The 18,248-nt window shown below is 29.7% G+C and overlaps 1 protein-coding gene across 3 annotated transcripts; it reads right to left on the bottom strand.

Moving 5' to 3' along the window:
• Positions 1–393: 393 nt before the first annotated feature.
• On the bottom strand, positions 394–18,191 carry LOC131944592 (transient receptor potential cation channel subfamily M member-like 2). Of its 3 annotated transcripts, none has more exons than XM_059305276.1 (24): positions 18,017–18,191; positions 17,269–17,420; positions 16,658–16,850; positions 15,977–16,086; positions 15,768–15,832; positions 14,991–15,220; positions 14,713–14,816; positions 14,293–14,433; positions 13,246–13,299; positions 12,017–12,101; positions 11,548–11,627; positions 10,746–10,846; positions 10,297–10,516; positions 8,185–8,219; positions 8,005–8,041; positions 6,059–6,187; positions 5,500–5,760; positions 5,063–5,240; positions 4,235–4,391; positions 3,431–3,618; positions 3,009–3,147; positions 2,835–2,871; positions 1,989–2,029; positions 394–1,442 (listed from the first exon to the last, which is right to left on the bottom strand). In XM_059305276.1, the coding sequence occupies exons 1-24, from the start codon at positions 18,147–18,149 to the stop codon at positions 1,370–1,372; spliced, it is 2,943 nt and encodes a 980-aa protein (XP_059161259.1). In that variant the 5' UTR covers positions 18,150–18,191; the 3' UTR covers positions 394–1,369. The 3 variants fall into 3 exon arrangements, with proteins under 3 accessions (XP_059161259.1, XP_059161260.1, XP_059161261.1); XM_059305277.1 differs by having other exon boundaries at positions 394–1,439; XM_059305278.1 differs by lacking the exon at positions 13,246–13,299.
• Positions 18,192–18,248: the final 57 nt, after the last annotated feature.

Genomic DNA, 18,248 nt, shown 5'->3' with positions numbered 1-18,248 from the left:
TCTTTGAATTTTGCCTACGGATTTGTTAAAAATGTACAGTAAAAATTAAAGGCATTGATAATTTTTTTTTTAAATCTTCCAAAATAAAACCTAACTATTTTAATAATAAAAAGGTTCAATTTGAATACTTTAAAAACGTTGCTTCTTTAAGGTGAGTTAAAAATTAAATAAATCATCGACTGCATATTTTATGGGTACCGAAACTTTAATTTTACTTTTAAACATTAAATAATATCACATTGATTATTTCTCTAGTATTATACAATCATTCTATTCCGCAACACGCAATATTCTTAGAAAATTCAAAACATTAAAACGAAACACACATTATAATTGTTGAAATACAATGTATATAAGGATAAAAAAAATGTATTTGAGTGTTAAACTTTAAAGTACAATTCAAAGTTAGTTTCTGATTATTTTTAAGCATGTAGCCAACAAAATTTTAACAGTAATTTAGCACAGTAAATTGCTGAAAATATTTGCATTCAGTCTTACGGTATTGTAAAAGAGATATTTTGTCTTTCGTTTTTAAATGCAACGCTTTTAGATTTAAAATACAATTTTGTAGAGGAATAAATGAAAGACTGTATTCACTGATAATGTAATAATAGCAAAACTGATATAACTAATATAACAATTATAGAGCAGTTAGTTAAATATTATAACAAATTAGGTTTTCAAAATTAAAAACAGAAAATAAACACAATTCTTTCACTTGATTGGTGTAACGTGTTCCTTGACATATCATTGTGAACAAGAACAATTTCAGCTAAATACAATCAGTAGCAAGACAGATACTACATAAAAAAATAAGGGAACTCATATTATTTAATGAGACAGAGAAAAAGTATTCTGTTTAATAATGTTTATGATTTACATAAAATAGTTGCTTGAATTTTTAAATCTGTCTAATTTTGAAAGCAGCTGATGAAAACATAGGATAATAAAAAAATCCAGACATAAAGTTAAAATAATTACCGGATAATTAAAATACACACAGTAGTTTGCATACCATAAAGCTTAAAATATATAAAACATATTTCGAGAAAATTATCACATGAATGTATGTATATGTCTTAAAACATAATCTTATAAGAGTAACGAAAAAAGTATTGAATTTTGGTGTATTGTGTTCTATCAGATTGTACCAAGTATTTTCATATAAAAAAGTTCTATAATATACCATGTAAGTAAATAATATTTATCAACTAAAAATAATATGAAATAGAGGTAAATTATTTTCCAGCTAATATAAAATATAGTTTATCTACATGTAAAAGATTTAACAGATTCTGAAAATATAGGTTTGTAATAAGATTATTTAACATTTACTAAGGCAAAAATGTTTTGCAGACAAAACCACTTTTCAGCATTCAGTTGACGTGGTCTCTTGATTTGTATTGGCAGATGTATTTAATTCTTGTTTTTCGATTCTCCTGCTTACAAGATCAATTATATATATATATATATATATATATATATATATATATATATATATATATATATATATATATATATATATATATATATATATGTATATACATATGTATCTATATATATATATATATATATATATATATATATATATATATATATATATATATATATATATATATATATATATATATATATATATATATATATATATATATATATATATATATATATATATATATATATATATATATATATATTAGTGCGCTATTTTACTAACATTGTTTCGCCAGTAGTAAAAGGCAAAATGTAATTTACAGTAGGTCTTATGCTAGTAATTCCTTTTTAAATCTATTTTTAAAACACAGCAAATATTCGGTTTGTAGAAAAGACACAATGATATCTTGAAAAGAAAAAAACATATTTATTTGTTTTTATTTTATTTATTTATTTTACATTTTGGACAATTTAAGCAACAGTAATTGTTTACAATATGTAATAAAGAGACTAGAAAAAACATGCATATGCATGTTTGTAATTTTATTACTTACTTATGTTTCGTCTTCACATTTCCGTGACCTTTAAATTTTAACTAAATAGGAAATAAATGTTACGGGATTAAAGCAAATTTTAAAATTTCTAAATATTAAGTTTTTAAAAAAGTTTATTAGGAAGTATTTTTAAAATATAAATTGTTTTAGTCACAACAAATGATTAATGCTTTGTTGCGTAGTATAGTGCTTAAGATTATATATAATGTAAATTTGTATATCGGCTTACATAAATAAACATTAAAAGAGTCTCGTACTTTTAATATTTAAAAACAATAATATTAAGACTTCACTGTTTAATTAATATTAAATAGAATATATTTTTCCACTAAGTAGACCGATTGTTCATGTGAGCAATTTGTAAGTTAACAAGTCTCAGTACGTTAACTGTTGCGTATATATTTTGTGTGAAATATCTACAACAGTATGATAAAAAAATATATATTGTTGTGTATATATATATACATATATATATAAATAAATAAATATATATATATATATATATATATACATATATGTTTGGGCTTTTGTATGTATATAAGCAGAAATAGATATAGATTGAAGGAAAAAAGGGAAATAGAGCCCTGCAATGCTGGAGTGTTGCAGTTGTAATGTCCATTGGAACATTAATGTAAATTATTGAGAGATAACGTGGTGTTAAGTTTTATCATGGCCGCTGTATTTGCAATGTTTTGTGCACCTCTGCTAATGATACAGAATATATTTATCTAGCCCCTGGGTCAAACCAAGACCTATCTTGAGGGATTCTGATCTTATACCTCTCGATCATACATAATATATTTGCTCATTCTTTGTTTGTATACATAGTTATTTTTTAAAAATTACCTTTTTCTGAATATCCGCAGAAATGTCTGTTGATAATCTAAAAAAATAAAAATAGAGCTTAAGTGTGCAGTTGTAAAAAATTGTAAAACTTAGCAATTTCAATTGTAAACCGCAATCTGCTTTTAAAAGAATAACACATCATTTGCTTCTTAAAAAAGTAATACAAAAAGTTACTTTTCAAAATCTTTTCGGGAAATCCCTTTAACATCCTCCTTCCTTTGAGCCGTGTCGAAGTATGTTGTGATTATAGCGTTCTCCCATTGGATGAGTTTTCTTTGTTCAGTGAGCTCGTCTGGGCTTGAATAGGTGCGGCCTAATGCACGAATGTGAAGGTCATTCAGCGGGATAGCAAAAATGAAAACAAACGTAAGAATGGTGCAACTAGGACATACTGTCGCGTTAAAGATGTGGGTTTGGTGTTTACTTATTAGGAAATGTAAATAAGCTGTTTACAAAGGTAATAAGTTTTTGGTGTGTTTAAAAGTTGAGAAATCTCTTTATATTATCGTATCACTCTCTACACAATCTTTCCTTCCTAATACTGTAGTATTTTGTTTGTGTGTAAAAACATGTAGAGTTTGTGAGTTGTGACTTACTAAATTCAGTGGACTTTTTCTCTACTTTTCCGCACTTCATATAAATACTGCGTACAATCTGGATTACTGTGAAGGGTATGGTTAACGGTGTAGGTAAAATAGGTCGCTGGGCATACTCCAAGACGATATTAAACTTCTGAAAACTGGCATGGTTTTTCGTCTTCTCTTCTACTTCTTTGAAAGTGTAGCTGTAAAAAAATTCGGTGCTTGAATATTAAACTTGATAACTTGTTTCAGTTAGGTTGTAATATAGTAAAAAAAAAGTAAAGATTCTTATTTAGACCTAACGATCCTTCGCGCAGATGAAGAGGAGTTCATATGTTTCTTGACCTCGGCATAAAAAGGGATAATGAGGCTAGCACTATGCCCTGCCGCCTTTACTTTCCCTATCATGAGTTAGGTACCCATCAGAGTTGGGTTGACTCACAGACGTTCTACTAGCTTGAACCCTGATTCAAACTCGAAACTATCGGGTTAATATAGTGGTTCCCAGAAAAATGCGCCATAGGAAAACTGCGAAACGGAAATCTGCGCATTTAGAAAAATACGCCAATGCAAACTAATTATACTTAAGCACTCTAATATTTCGAGAAAATGTGTTTCATTATGCTACAATCTACACAGTAATTTTTTGTTAATTTCTATAAATGCTCGATATAAGAAAACACAAATGCAGTTGCGCACTTTTTTGTGCTTCGGTTTTCCGTTGCGCAGTTTTCCGTTGTGAATCTTTCCGGTCACCTTAATATAGTATGTTTCTCTGTGAATATCAACGTGTGGATAATGAGGAAGTAGCTCAGTTACCTGAACATAGCAATGAGCAAGTTGAGGAGAAGGACGTTGGTCAAGATCATGTAGAACCCCATCAATATGGGCACAACGTAGCGTCCAGATTCTGATGGACACCTCAAGTTGTTGTAGTCCTTGTACGAGGAGGCGTTGTTGGTGCAGTCTTTTTGTCCTGCGCAATTGGGTGGTGTTAAATAATTTGGAAAAAAAATTAAAACTGTTTATTTGATAAAACATAATCGCTTTTAAATATGGTGCAAGCTCATAAAAAGTTAAGTTATATTTTAACAAATGCGAATACTAAGTAAAAAAACACGTATACATTCATTAAAGTACAAAAGTACAAACACATATATATATATATATATATATATATATATCTATATCTATATATATATATATATATATATATATATATATATATATATATATATATATATATATATATATATATATATATATATATATATATATATATATATATATATTTATATTTATATATATATAAAAGTGATTTTTCTAATAGAAACTTTCTACAACTTTAAAAAAATACATTTTCCTTCTAATAAAGTTTTTTTTTTTAAATTCTGTTATTCTGTTATATTTGTTTTTATTCCTTAATATAAAATTTCAATTTTCAATTAATTGAAATGGTGGTTTTACACATCCGACAATTACAATGATGTTAGTGTTCAGTATTCAGTGAATAGCACAGTTGTCGTCATTTCTTATAAAACTCAGTTTACAATCATAAATGAATACTACAGGCCTGTCGTAACCCCATCTTTCGCTTGATTGACGCTGACAGAATTTTGTACTAGCTTACAACGAGTTCTCCATTACCTTCGATGTCATCTAAAAATAGCTCCCCGTAGATGTTCCAGTAGGCTCGACGAGGCAATTGGAACAAAAGTCTCCACGTCAATTCTGTGTTTGGGTACAATATGGCCTCTGATGCGATGGCGTATGAGACCACAAATACCGCGAGAATTGCTATAAATAACAGCAGATCTTGTACTACCTGTTAGAAAAAGCATTAAACAGTTTGCTTTTAAACAATATATTATTATAATTGCTACTATTACCACGACATCGTATACATAATTTTATTGTCAGAGGTTTTTTTTTAGATATTTAAGCATATCATATTGTGAAAAAACATTAAAAAGTTGTGAGATTCTTTAAAATATATGTAAGTCATCACTAGTATAAATTAGCGATATAAGAAATATGCACAAGTTCTAAATTTAAGGTATAACATAACAACAGAGAAAACAAACCATTTTCTTTATCATAACGATCTTGGGCCCCACTCTCTCAAGCACCGTGTACATGTGCAGAACACCAAAAAAATACAAGATCAAATCGAGGCTAAGCACGATGCGAGCCGCCGCCATTACATCGCCATGGTTACGTCCAACGATTCTCAGAACTAAGCCAACTATGAACAAAAACAGCGCAAAGAGGTCCATCTTATTCCAACCATTCTTTATGTAGAGGCTTAGCATTGAGAGATACCCAGCTGCTTCTATCTCCAGACACTGAGGAATTTGATCAATATATTTGTGTAATAAAATTTTGTAATATACTGTATGACCAAATAAAAACAAATAAAAACGCGCCTAAAGATTTTAGTTTTTGTTTGCTTATCAAAATACTTGAAGTAAATCTTTTTTAAATAAAACATAAATAGAAAAAAACACAATGGACTTTCATGAATTTTTTAAAGCAATAAAATAAAAAATCCCTTTTGAACAGACTGCTATGTAATTATATTACGTATAAATAGTGATAAATAATAAATTTGTCATTTTTTTACAGTTACAAAACATAACTTACCTGAGCCAACTCTTCAAATGCAAACGCAATGATCCAGGTTAAAAGAACGGCCTCCGTCCAATGAAAGTTTTGTGATAGCTCCACCACTAGAATATAGCTGAACAGAACCAGAAAGAACGCGTAGGAAAACTGAAAAATACAAATATTTGCTTAAATGAATCGCTAAATTGCCAATGAGTTAGAGTGGGTAGTGTTAAATCAGTGTTGGTGTTACGGATGAGATGTAAATACATAATAGGATCAAGGTTTGTAACAAACTCTAAAGTGTTACTTTAAAATCTCCGACTAAATTTGCCTTGAGAATTAGCTTTCAAGAACTTAACATTAAAATGCATGAATATACAATTTAGTAGAGTTCGAAAATATTAATTTTAAACAGTTGTTAAATTAAAGTTTTAAATAACGAGAAATTAACGCTCAATGTTTATATTGAATAAAAAAAATAAACGATTATAGTTCGCACTACTGGATTTCGGACAATTAAAGCTTGACTTGAATATGTATAAAATCTGACTTTAATTAAAGTTACATCAGTTTTTGATAAAATGAAAATAAATAATAGTATTAAAAAAGATACTTTTTATTGTTTCTTTTATTTAATGGAGTATCAATAAATGTCGCTTTTAGACAAAATTATTTCACTTTTCCCAGGCATAACATAAAATGGCATTATACAGATCGCCAAGAACTGTTTAGGCAAAGTGTGAAATAGCCAGGTTGGAAATGTCTTAAAGGGGTAGGCTCCAGAAAAAAAACAACTTCTTAATTTAAACGTTTTATTGATTAATTTGTGTATATCTAAGCTAGGGTAATTAAAGGAAAATGTTTTCATGCATCAGACACTCTTTTGAAAATATGTTTGCTATGGCAACGGCAGCAATCTTGAAAAAAAAATCCTTTTCTGGTGTTCTAAAATTTTAACTAACATATATATCGGCCATCTAACCATTTATCCTTTTTGTACTAAGACTAATTGAGTGAACTGGCTAGTTTTTGTAACAGAAAACACTCTAGAAATATTTTTTTTAATGTTTAAAAATGTGGTGTGGTGAAATTCCATTAAAATTAATGCAAAATTCAATGGAATTTTACCATACATTTTTTTTATTTGAAAAAATATTTCAAGCTGTTTTTCGTTTACAAATACTAGCCAGCTGACTCTACTGGTGTTAGTACAAGAAGAACTAATGATTATAGGGGCGGTTTATATGTTACTTTATAAAATTTTAGAACTCCACAAAAGGTAGTTTTTCCAAGATGGCCGCCGTTTCCATGGCAACCATATTTTCAGAAGAGTCCCTGGTACAAGCAAATATTTTGCCTTATGTACACTAACTTATACATACACAAATAAATAAAAAAAGGCTTATTAATTAAAAAGTTTAATTTCCCGTTTTTGTCCGGAGCCTACCCCTTCAAACAACAATCAGTCAAAAAATGAACAAAAAAAATGCAAAACGAACATAAGAAAATATTTAGTCCTAACGCTAAACAATACCTAACCCCTTAACCCTTAACCCTAACAGTAACCGTAACCCCAACCCCTAAACCTAACACTACATCTCTTTGACGGTAATGTACACTAAATAGAGAAAAATGAAATGTTTTTTAAGTATGTTCTTTCGCCGTTTATTAAATAACAATAAACAAAAGCGTTGATAGCTGTATTATATATTTCAGAAAACTATTACCTTATACAGCAATCATTAATTAATCTAGTTTTCAGCAAAATAAATTAAACAACTAATTACGTAAATTTTTTGGTCAGATTGCATAATTAAGGGTTTTTTAATTATGTTTCAAAGTTGATAAAATTGTGTTCGGAAATTGTTTTGCATCGTTATGACTAAAGACAGAAGTACGACAGACAAAGGACTCAAGAAAGATAAAATCTTGAAAAATGATAAGTGTCCAATCAAATACGTTATCAATGGTTCACCACGCACTATGTTCATTGCGAACTTGAATCTTGCAGATTTACAACTGAAAAAAAATGAAACCTTTAACAGAAAATATATTTTAGCATGTGAACGAAAAAATATTCTAAGTAACATGATAAAATGTAATCAAACGACAACCAAAGAGTTTACAAAGTGCTAAGCTACAAGGATATATTTTACACTTACAAGTGAGACACGATTTCATATTTAGGCCTATTCTTCTGCAATTGTAAACATAAAAAAGTGCTTATTTAACCGAATTTAAAGTCAACAAATGCACGAAAAATAACTATATAGGCCTAACTATATACAACAAAAAATTACAAACATTATTAATACATAAATGCAACATAATTATTAATAAATTGATATATTTTACATCGTTTATTCTAAAACAAACGTTGTTTAATTGGAATTAAATTGGCAAATTACAATGCAGCAAAAGCCACATACATTTATGTATTTCTAGACTACCTGTTATCTAGTTAGATCACTGTGGGTTTCGGCGGTCTGCCATAAATAACATCACGTCTGTCACTTATCATCACAAAATAACCAGACCCCACATTTAAAAAGACGTTTTTTTAATCTTTTAAAAACACCGATTTCTGCTGAGCATGGGTATGACCACACTACCCCTTCATATACTGACGTCACAGGTGACCTACTCAACTCTACTTCACCTGCTCAGTGTCCCGCCAAGTCTCAGAGAACATGTTTTTATCGTTTAAAAAAACGATTCCGGTCGAACATGTCTCTGACCACACTATCCCTTCATATGCCGAGGACAAAGAAGCAGGTGAACTCTATTTGACCTGCCCTGTGTCCCGCGAGGTCCCGATAGGCAACTTCGTCATTCACGTTTAAAAAACAAAAAATTGAAAAAAAAAGCTTTGTCGTGATGTGTCTCGAACCCGTACCACCCGCATGGTAGCAATTACGCTACCATCTTAGATATAGGGGCACTGACTAACCACTGTAGAATTAGTCCTATAATGTACTGCAAAGTAAGAAACCAGTTAGGCGAATAGGTCCTATTATTTTAAATTTAATTAGGGCCTATATCCCAAATTATCAAATTCCATAGCTAAACAAACTAAGATATATATAAAATAATTAAGGCCTGAAATAAGTTTAACATTTAGATTCTAGTTCTAAATTCTAGATGTAGAATTTACGTTAAGTCTAGATCTAGATGTAGAATTTACGTTGAGACTAAATTCTAGTTTTTGCCGTAACTTTAGATCTAGATCTAGAACCTAGATAGATAAATCCAATGCGTATAAAATTAGTTGATCATTGAAGATAAACAAAGATTTATATAAAATAATTAGGGCCTGAAATAGATTCTAGATCTTTATTCTAGATAATTTACATTAAGTTTAGATCTAGGATTATAGTCTAGTGACCTTGATCTAGATCTAGAACTTTTTCTTCCTTCGACAGCTGATCTGTAGATCTAGATCTAGAGAAATGTATTATATAATAAAATAAAAAGAACTGTTAAAACATTGATAATAGTGTTAAACCTTATAAAAATAGCAAACGGGCGCATCGTTAAAGCTAAAGCCGACAGAAAATTAGCTATATAACGTGTTAAAGATCTGAATGGGCAACACAATTTTGTATGGAAGCAGCCATTAATGTTGTAAAAAGTAAATAAATCATTTGACGTCACTATTTACTCTAAGTAAAGCCATTGATCTGAACTTTTAAAATTAATGTGGTTAATCTACCAATGAATAAATCAATAAATGAATTAACGTCCTTAAATTAATTTGTGATTAACAGTCTGTCTAAAAACAAAAATTGTTCTCTACCTAATTACTATTTTACAGCTCTACACATAGTGCAGATATCCTGTAGCCATACGGACAAACAAACAAAAAAAATATTCAAACATGTAAACAAACTTGAGTTCTGGTAGTATATAGAAGATATTTTGGAAGTTTGTTTTATGATTTTAGTACTTTAGTCAATATATCAACACAAACATCCAATATATATATATATATATATATATATATATATATATATATATATATATATATATATATATATATATATATATATATATATATATATATGTATATATATATATATATATAATATACAATATATATATATATATATAATATACAATATATATATATATATATATAATACAATATATATATATATATATATATATATATATATATATATATATATATATATATATATATATATATATATATATATATATTTTAAATTAGTTTTACACGGTAAAAATATTAGGCCTGCCATCTTGAGACTTACATTTGTGTCTCCGCTGTTGCTTAAGCCCCTCCAGACTTTTTTGATGAGATCCTGACACGCCGGCTCTGCTATGAACAACTTGTTCTCAGACCTCGCAGCCATGAACATGCAGGACGTGTTACCCCACTCTGGTCTAACCATACACAAAATGTCGTGGGTCTTCTGACGGTTGGACGAGTAGCATTGCTTTAGCAGGTCTATGGAGAGTTGCTTGTAGGCTCTGGTTCGTACAAAGTAACATAAAGTATTACGATGCTACTACTTAAGTAAATTATACAGTGCTATTAATTCGAGTCGTTTAATTTACAATTTTTAATCCTTTTGAGTTGGATGTAAATCGAGATGACAGTTGAAAATTTAACTTTTAAGAAATGTTACAGGATAAGTTTGTTCAACTCTGTAAATATATTTTGAAAAGATGGTAAAAATCGTATTTGTAAATTCCATACTCAGCACTCTTTTCTATTTCTTCCTTAGATCTATCCTTTGATTTAGATGAACGCTTAGATAGAACATCGGATGCAAATAAACACGCCGAAATTGAGGATTCCTGAAACAAATTAAGGGGGTAGGCTCCGGTAAAAAAAAAACCTTTTTAAAACTCGTTAGGAACTAATTCTTTCTCTACAGCTTTTTAAAGGTACATCTGCATGTTTCCATAAAAACAATTGGTGGGAAAAATCTTGGTAACTGTGACAACGGCGGCCATCTTGAAAAAAATAACCCATTCGTATGATTTTCAACATTCATAAAATATTCTATTTCAAGCCCCAGAAATAACGACTTCATAATCTTCTTCCATATTTTGGGGTAATCAGCTAAACATTTTAAGTGCATATATACAAACTAATTTTTTATGAATTTTCAAATTGTAGATCCGTTAAAAACACTACTTTTAATGCCCGAAAATTCCCGAAACTTGTGTTAAACACATATGCGGATGTATCCTTAAAAGGCTGTAGAGAAACAGCGCTTTCTCTCTAGTATTACATTTTTTTTACTGGAGCCTATCCCCTTAAAACAAGTTATCTATAGACATTTTTTTAAGTTTGTGTTTAACCTAAATTTATAATTAAATCAGCAATATATGTCTATGTTATTTTGTAAAATAACTTTGTATGGTAACATTGCCATCTTGTATTCTTAAAACCAAAATTTTAATAACCATTATCAGAGCAATTAATGAATGAATATAAACTTGTTTTTTATTTAAACTACTTAATGTTAGCATCTAATATAAAGTGTACATACGTTTGAGTGCTTTAGGAACACTTTTGAAAGTTCAAAATAATTTTTAAGAACTGCCCAAATAAAAAGATCATAGAATGGATCTGAAAATAATATGGATTATTAACAATTCAATGGCGAAATATCTCCATCACATAAGGTAGTTTTGGACAAAATATAACTTTACAATGGTATACAAACAAATTAAATAGTAAAAACAGAAACCGCAGCTTCTGTAGAGTAAATCATTTTGGTTTAGCGATAATGAGTTAGCAATTTACGTTAATTTAGCAGATTTTTAAGCAGAAAGACGCCATCTACATCTAATAACCTAATCTAAAAAAATGGCAGAGTCTTTTACTGAGTTTTTAATCATCTTACAATTAATACAAAACGTTATGCAGCACAGGAATGCTTTAACTACAATTGTGTCAAACTTTTAGCTTTAACGATCGACATTCTCAAACTCATGAAAATCCAATTCATTGCTCACCTTTAGACGCAGTTTTTAAATCAGGTATCTGATAGTAGTCTCCCATATATTTCTTTAGATCACTTTGGTATTTATTCAAATCTTCCTAATGACAAAACGGAAGAAAAGTTATACACAATTAACTGCGATGTTAGCTTATAATTTAAAATCACACTTTGCAATGGAGAATCATTGTGAAAAAAACACATATTTTAAAAGATTGGACACTTCAACAGATTATTATAATCGTGCTAAAATTTCATCAAAGCCTAATAACATAGGATAAAAACAATCACTGAATATAACTGACAATATGCATCTGCTTATATAGTGAAAACAAAAATAAGAATGCAAAAAAAAAAAAAAATCCACCATTTTTTTTTATTTTCTCGTATAAAGAGTATACAGGAAGTATTGTAATCGCGCACAAAAATCACATGAAATTTTGACAGTTTTCAACTTTTTACACCTCAGTACTTTATCATATACGGAGTATAGGGGACTTATTTTAAACAGGCAAAAATAATAAATCCAGATTAATCAAAATATAGTCGTTTTATGCGTAATAGAGTCGGAAAAACTGGGTTTTGCAATTATGTCAGTATGTCTGTGTGTGTGTGTGTGTATGTATGTGTGTCTGTGAACACGATAACTTGAGTACTGTTACAGCTAGCTTAATTAAGTTTCATATATAAGTATTATATCAAATTTGTAGTACTGTATCGACTTTTCGGCAATTTCCGGTAACTGGAAGTGGGACTTATTCTACTTTCAATTTTTCAAGAGCCTATAACTTGAATACTATTTCAGATAGATAAATGAAATTTTACAAATAAGTGAAAGATCAAATTTTCCACCTTCAAACAAAGTTTGAGTAATTTCCGTTGACCGGATGTAGTTATTTACGCTATTTCCGATTTCTCAAAAAAATCATATGAATTTATAAAGTACTAATATTCCGCACTATTATACAGATCTTATTTGCCATTCACTTGGTGCGCAGTTCTTTTTTTTTACGAGATTCTATTCTATTTTTAAAAGTTTAAGTAAACTGGATTAAAATCATGCCTAAATCCCGAGTTGCCGTCCCCCGTAGTGTTTAAAAGACTATTCGAGAAAGTTTAGTGGAGATTACTTCCGCTTTATTTAACTTGATCTTATTACTAAAATAGCTTTAACATATTAATGATGATTATAATGATTATTAAAAAAATGTACTAGGAAATTAAAAATGTCTTAACAAATAATACTTCTGGCGTCTTTGAAGTTTCTTTTCTCCCATCTGCTTTCTTTGACGATGCCTCCTAAAAATAGAACAGACAAAATAAAAAACAAGTTAATAAAAAGTCTAGTGACAATTTAAGCGCAATTTCCTTATGTTAATAAGTAAATCATCCTATAAATATAAACTCCTACACGATGCTCAGTTTAAACCACACGAGCAGATCTAGTCCCCGCCCACTCGCGAGATCTGAGCGAGTCTGGCCAATGGCAGCGTGTGTAGACGTTACCTCTCACTAGCGACTGCCTCAGCCGTTGTGCTATATTTGTATATTCTTAGTAATCTTAGCCAATACAAATTAGGTCTAGAAGAAATAAATTTTATGTGACCAAACAAAGGGATATTTTTGAAAACTTTCTTCGGCAATATTGTTCTAAATTATGGCAGGAATCGATTGGTAAATGTTTCAAGTCGCTAAGTGGTCTGGTTGCCGAGATATGGGCCAAAAACTGCATTTTTTTTCGAGTTTTTTTTGCTTTTCCGGGAAATCCAGGAAGGGATTCCGGGAATTTTTTTGGCCCACACTCATCCTCTGAACTTGCTTAACATATTTGCTTTTGGAACTAGTCCTCGATATTGCTTCGTTGAGGAGGAGATACGACTTAAAGCTGCGGACATCCATTCCCAGAAATGTCGAGTTAATAATCGCAATTCTCCAGAATCGAAATTGCGCTAAAAATGTGTAATATTAATAGAAACTAAAAATACATTTGAATTATTCAATTAAGCACACTCTTTTTATTCATAGCAAACCATTCATGAATTACGTGCCATTTATTTTTCGGGAGATTTACTTAAAAGTCTTTATTGTAAAACTGTTGAATTTTTGCCAACCTCACGTTAGAATTATTTTTTACAAATTAGTAGAAGTTACAAATATATGCTACGTCACACATTTTGACCCACGCTCCCTTGCTTTCATCGCATTGATACACACATCTTAGCCTCCCGCTTCCATCATTACCATTCAAATTCATGTAGAGACAACTGTTTGAACAAAAACGTATTTGATTACCTCTTGATACAATTTAGCTAATGTTTCTTTTTTGATAAGCTTTTCTAGGTTAATGTTATCGTTGTTCAAAAACTGCTCCACAAACTCAAGCCGATTCTTTTTTATTGCATATTTCATCAAATCGTCGAAGATAGCATCGTCCTGGAAAGTAAAGTGAAAAGGGTTGATCGAGAATAGAATGTATATAACGCATATATATATATATATATATATATATATATATATATATATATATATATATATATATATATATATATATATATATATATATAAATATATATATAAATATATATATATATATATGTATATGTATAAATATATATATATATATATATATATATGTATAAAGAGAGAGAGAGAGGGGGGGGGAGAGAGAGATGGTATATGATATGCATGCATGGATAATTTAAAGAAACATACCGGACTTGTTTTAGCACTCTCGGCTATGTAAGATTCCACCATTTCGAATCTGTCCCATATTAAGGCCAAGAGTAGTTTATTTGTGTTTTTTCCCTTGCTGTTATCTAAAATAAATATGATTGATATAATTATAAATATACAAATAATGTCATCAGTGAAAAAGCATATTTTTGTTATTAAAACGAAACATTTGCGTGACCTAAAAAGTTATAACATGCAATTACTTTTCAAAAATATTTAAAAAACAAGGAGGTAAGGAAGCTTAAAATACGACCAACCTTTTAGAATTGACCGAAGTATTGCTGAGTCAAGGTCATCTTCCGAGCTATATGATTTTAGCTCGTAGACAGAAAAAAGCTCCTTGTTTTTACAGCAATCGCTGACATTCTCTCGAATGCTTTCAAGCTTTTTAAGTTTGATTTCATCTAAGTCTTTTTGTTTAAACCATTTGCTTTCAAAGTCTTTGTCATGTCTTCTAAAGATTTCATCTAGTTCATTTGGTTTCAGCCTTTTTGTAGGGATTTAGTAACGAAAATCGAATAAAATTATTATTCTTATCGTATGGTGAATATACGAAATATCGGTTTAGTTTACTTAAAAATTTCGTTAAAATTGATAGAAATTATTTTACATTATTACTTTTCAAATAATTTTGCGTATATGTAGAATAACTAAGACCAAGATACCATGACAAACTAGTTTATATATTATTTTCTGTAACATTGCTTCAAATGACTAATTGTTCCTATCGCGTAGCAATTTCTCCATCAAAATTATATAAATTACCATAAATCTTTTCTCATCTCAAAACCCAAGCCCACTGGTTTTTGTTCTGTTGTTTTTACTAAGAAAATAATCTTTTCATAAAAACTAATTTTGTATGAAATTTAAGCATAAGAGAATCTAAATTTTAAAAAAATATGATATAGGGAGTATATTATTTGGATAACAATCAACTTAAACTTACTTTAAGATAATTACATTTATCGACACTTTTTATTTTTTTAAAACTCTAACTCATGCTCTTTGTAAAAAAATTGAAATTAGTTTATTACTTTTGATTTCTTTCTTTCATTTCAGCAGCAACGTCAGCCAATATATCAGCCATTCTTCCTGATCCCTGAAATAGATTAATTGTTGGGTTAAGGCCAAATATAATTTTATTTTTATTTTACGAACTACGTACATGTAGTCTAACTATACAGGCCTCACCCTCACTGTGTTTCCAGACAATAATAAAAATATTAAAGAACTTTTGAATTACCTTTATGACAATAGTTGGAGTTTGAAGCGCTAATCCGTTCTTGACCGTGTCTAACGTACCCGGACCTCCATTTAACACAAGTAAACATACGGGCACGTTTGGGTAATCTTCTACATTAGATATAACAAAAATTACATGTGCGAGTGTAATGAAATAGGTGACACGGCGATAAATTTGTGTTGTGTAGAAAAAGAAAAAAGAAAAAATGACAACCGCCATACGTGTATGGATTTTCAGTGGATAATTTATTGGAGACCCAATAATGACGTAAGAACACAAATCATTACTGTCTGCAAATCGTCTGTTCTTGAGTTCAGTTGTTTTGGCTTCTTCATTAAACTTTACAATGGAAATCCATACAAGTATGACAGTGGTTATTATTTAGATGACGTAGTCATGCGATTACTATCTACAAATCTCATGTCACCAACATGTTGTTGAGATAACAAGGATTTTAAATGAATAATCGAACTTTTTACCAATATTATTTCTCTTTTATAATCTACAGTTTAGTTCTTTTCATAAGAAAAAAATATTTAAAAATCATTTCACAATGTTATGTACATTAAAATAGTCAATTATATTCTGTAACCAATAAATATCAGGCCTCGGTTTTCTATACTGATCATATGTAGAAATATTTAGAGATAATTTTTTTTACAAAGCTTGATCCATGCTTACCCGTCCAGTATTTACTTTTCCATTGCGATATATGTCTCTCAAATTTAGACCTCAGTTCAATTTCTCCCCCATAATCTTCCCTACCGTCATCAACAAGTATGAAATGTGTATGGTTGGGGTCGAGATAGCTTTCAGGTTTTGATTCTATTGATTTACCATCCAGTATTTCGTATGATATAGTAGTGCCTTGTATCTATATATGATATAAATATAAATATGTATATGTAGGTATATATATATATATATATATATATATATATATATATATATATATATATATATATATATATATATTGTATCTGTATATTATATAAATATAAATATGTATATGTAGGTATATATATATATATATATATATATATATATATATATATATATATATATATATATATATATATATATACATACATACATATATATACATATACATATACATATATATATATATATATATATATATATATATATATATATATATATATATATATATATATATATATATATATATATATATATATATATATATATATATATATATGTTGGTTATTGGGTCGAAATGTAAAATATTTTTGAAAACATGTAAACTCAACATTTTTCATAGAAATTCTTACGTTTTCTAATTGATCCCTATGTTTGACACGACCCCATGGCGCTATCCCAATGGCGACGAAGTCTTTCTCTGCTGTAAGACTGAACTGTTCCACAGCCTCCCCTACATGTTTCATCACCCCAGCGTGTGTACCGGCTGTCAGGATCCAGGCGTCTGAATCAACAACATCACACTTATAAGCCAAAATCTTGTTGTATTACCGAAACAAATTGACCGTAAGAAATGGACCGAAAAGCATTAGAAGTTGAAACCTTTAGTATAGACTTGTAATCTTTAGATTGCAATTAAGTCCATATATGGTTTAGATAAGGGGTCTCCAAACTATTCAGTCCGAGGGCCGCATTAACTATCAAATTTCAGTTCGGGGGCCAGTTTCTTCCAGGCATGTCTTTGATTTTTCTGGGCAAAGTTCCTCAGCCATCACCAGCAAATGATTTTTCCGTGAACAAAATGATCCCCACGGGCCGGATGAGAGGGCCTCGCGGGCCGCATTCGGCCCACGGGCCGTAGTTTGGAGACCTCTGGTTTAGATCATCAAATGCTGATTAGTCATGAAGGTGCGAAACGTCGAGATTTGCATGATTACAATATACGATAAAATAAAAAGCAACAAAATAAGTTTGAAAACATAAAATCTGCTAAATGTTGAGGGGAATTATTAGATTTATCTAGTACTTCCTATTATTCAAAAGCTGAAGTTTTATAAATTTAATTATATGCAGCTCCCATAAACCTTTATTAAAACCTACTCGTGCTTTCTGCAGCTTTCATCAACCCTCGCCTGAAAGCGTTTCTTAGACCTGACTTTAAAGACATGGGTTCAGCTCCGCCTGTCACAGATATCAACAGGTCAGGTCTCGTCATATCCCATTTGGACACCATGTAGTCTTTTATTTCTGACACATCTGTTTTAGAATCAACGCGGATGAACTGAAATAGAAAGCACGAGGTTTTCGATGTGAGTTGTTTTATCATTTTTAC

This window comes from Physella acuta, unplaced genomic scaffold (assembly GCF_028476545.2).
Source record: "Physella acuta isolate Inbredline_101_S28 unplaced genomic scaffold, ASM2847654v3 ptg000499l, whole genome shotgun sequence".
NCBI classification, from domain to species: Eukaryota; Metazoa; Mollusca; class Gastropoda; family Physidae; genus Physella; species Physella acuta.
Note: the sequence above shows the minus strand (reverse complement) of the source record. Positions and strands in the feature narration are given on the sequence as shown.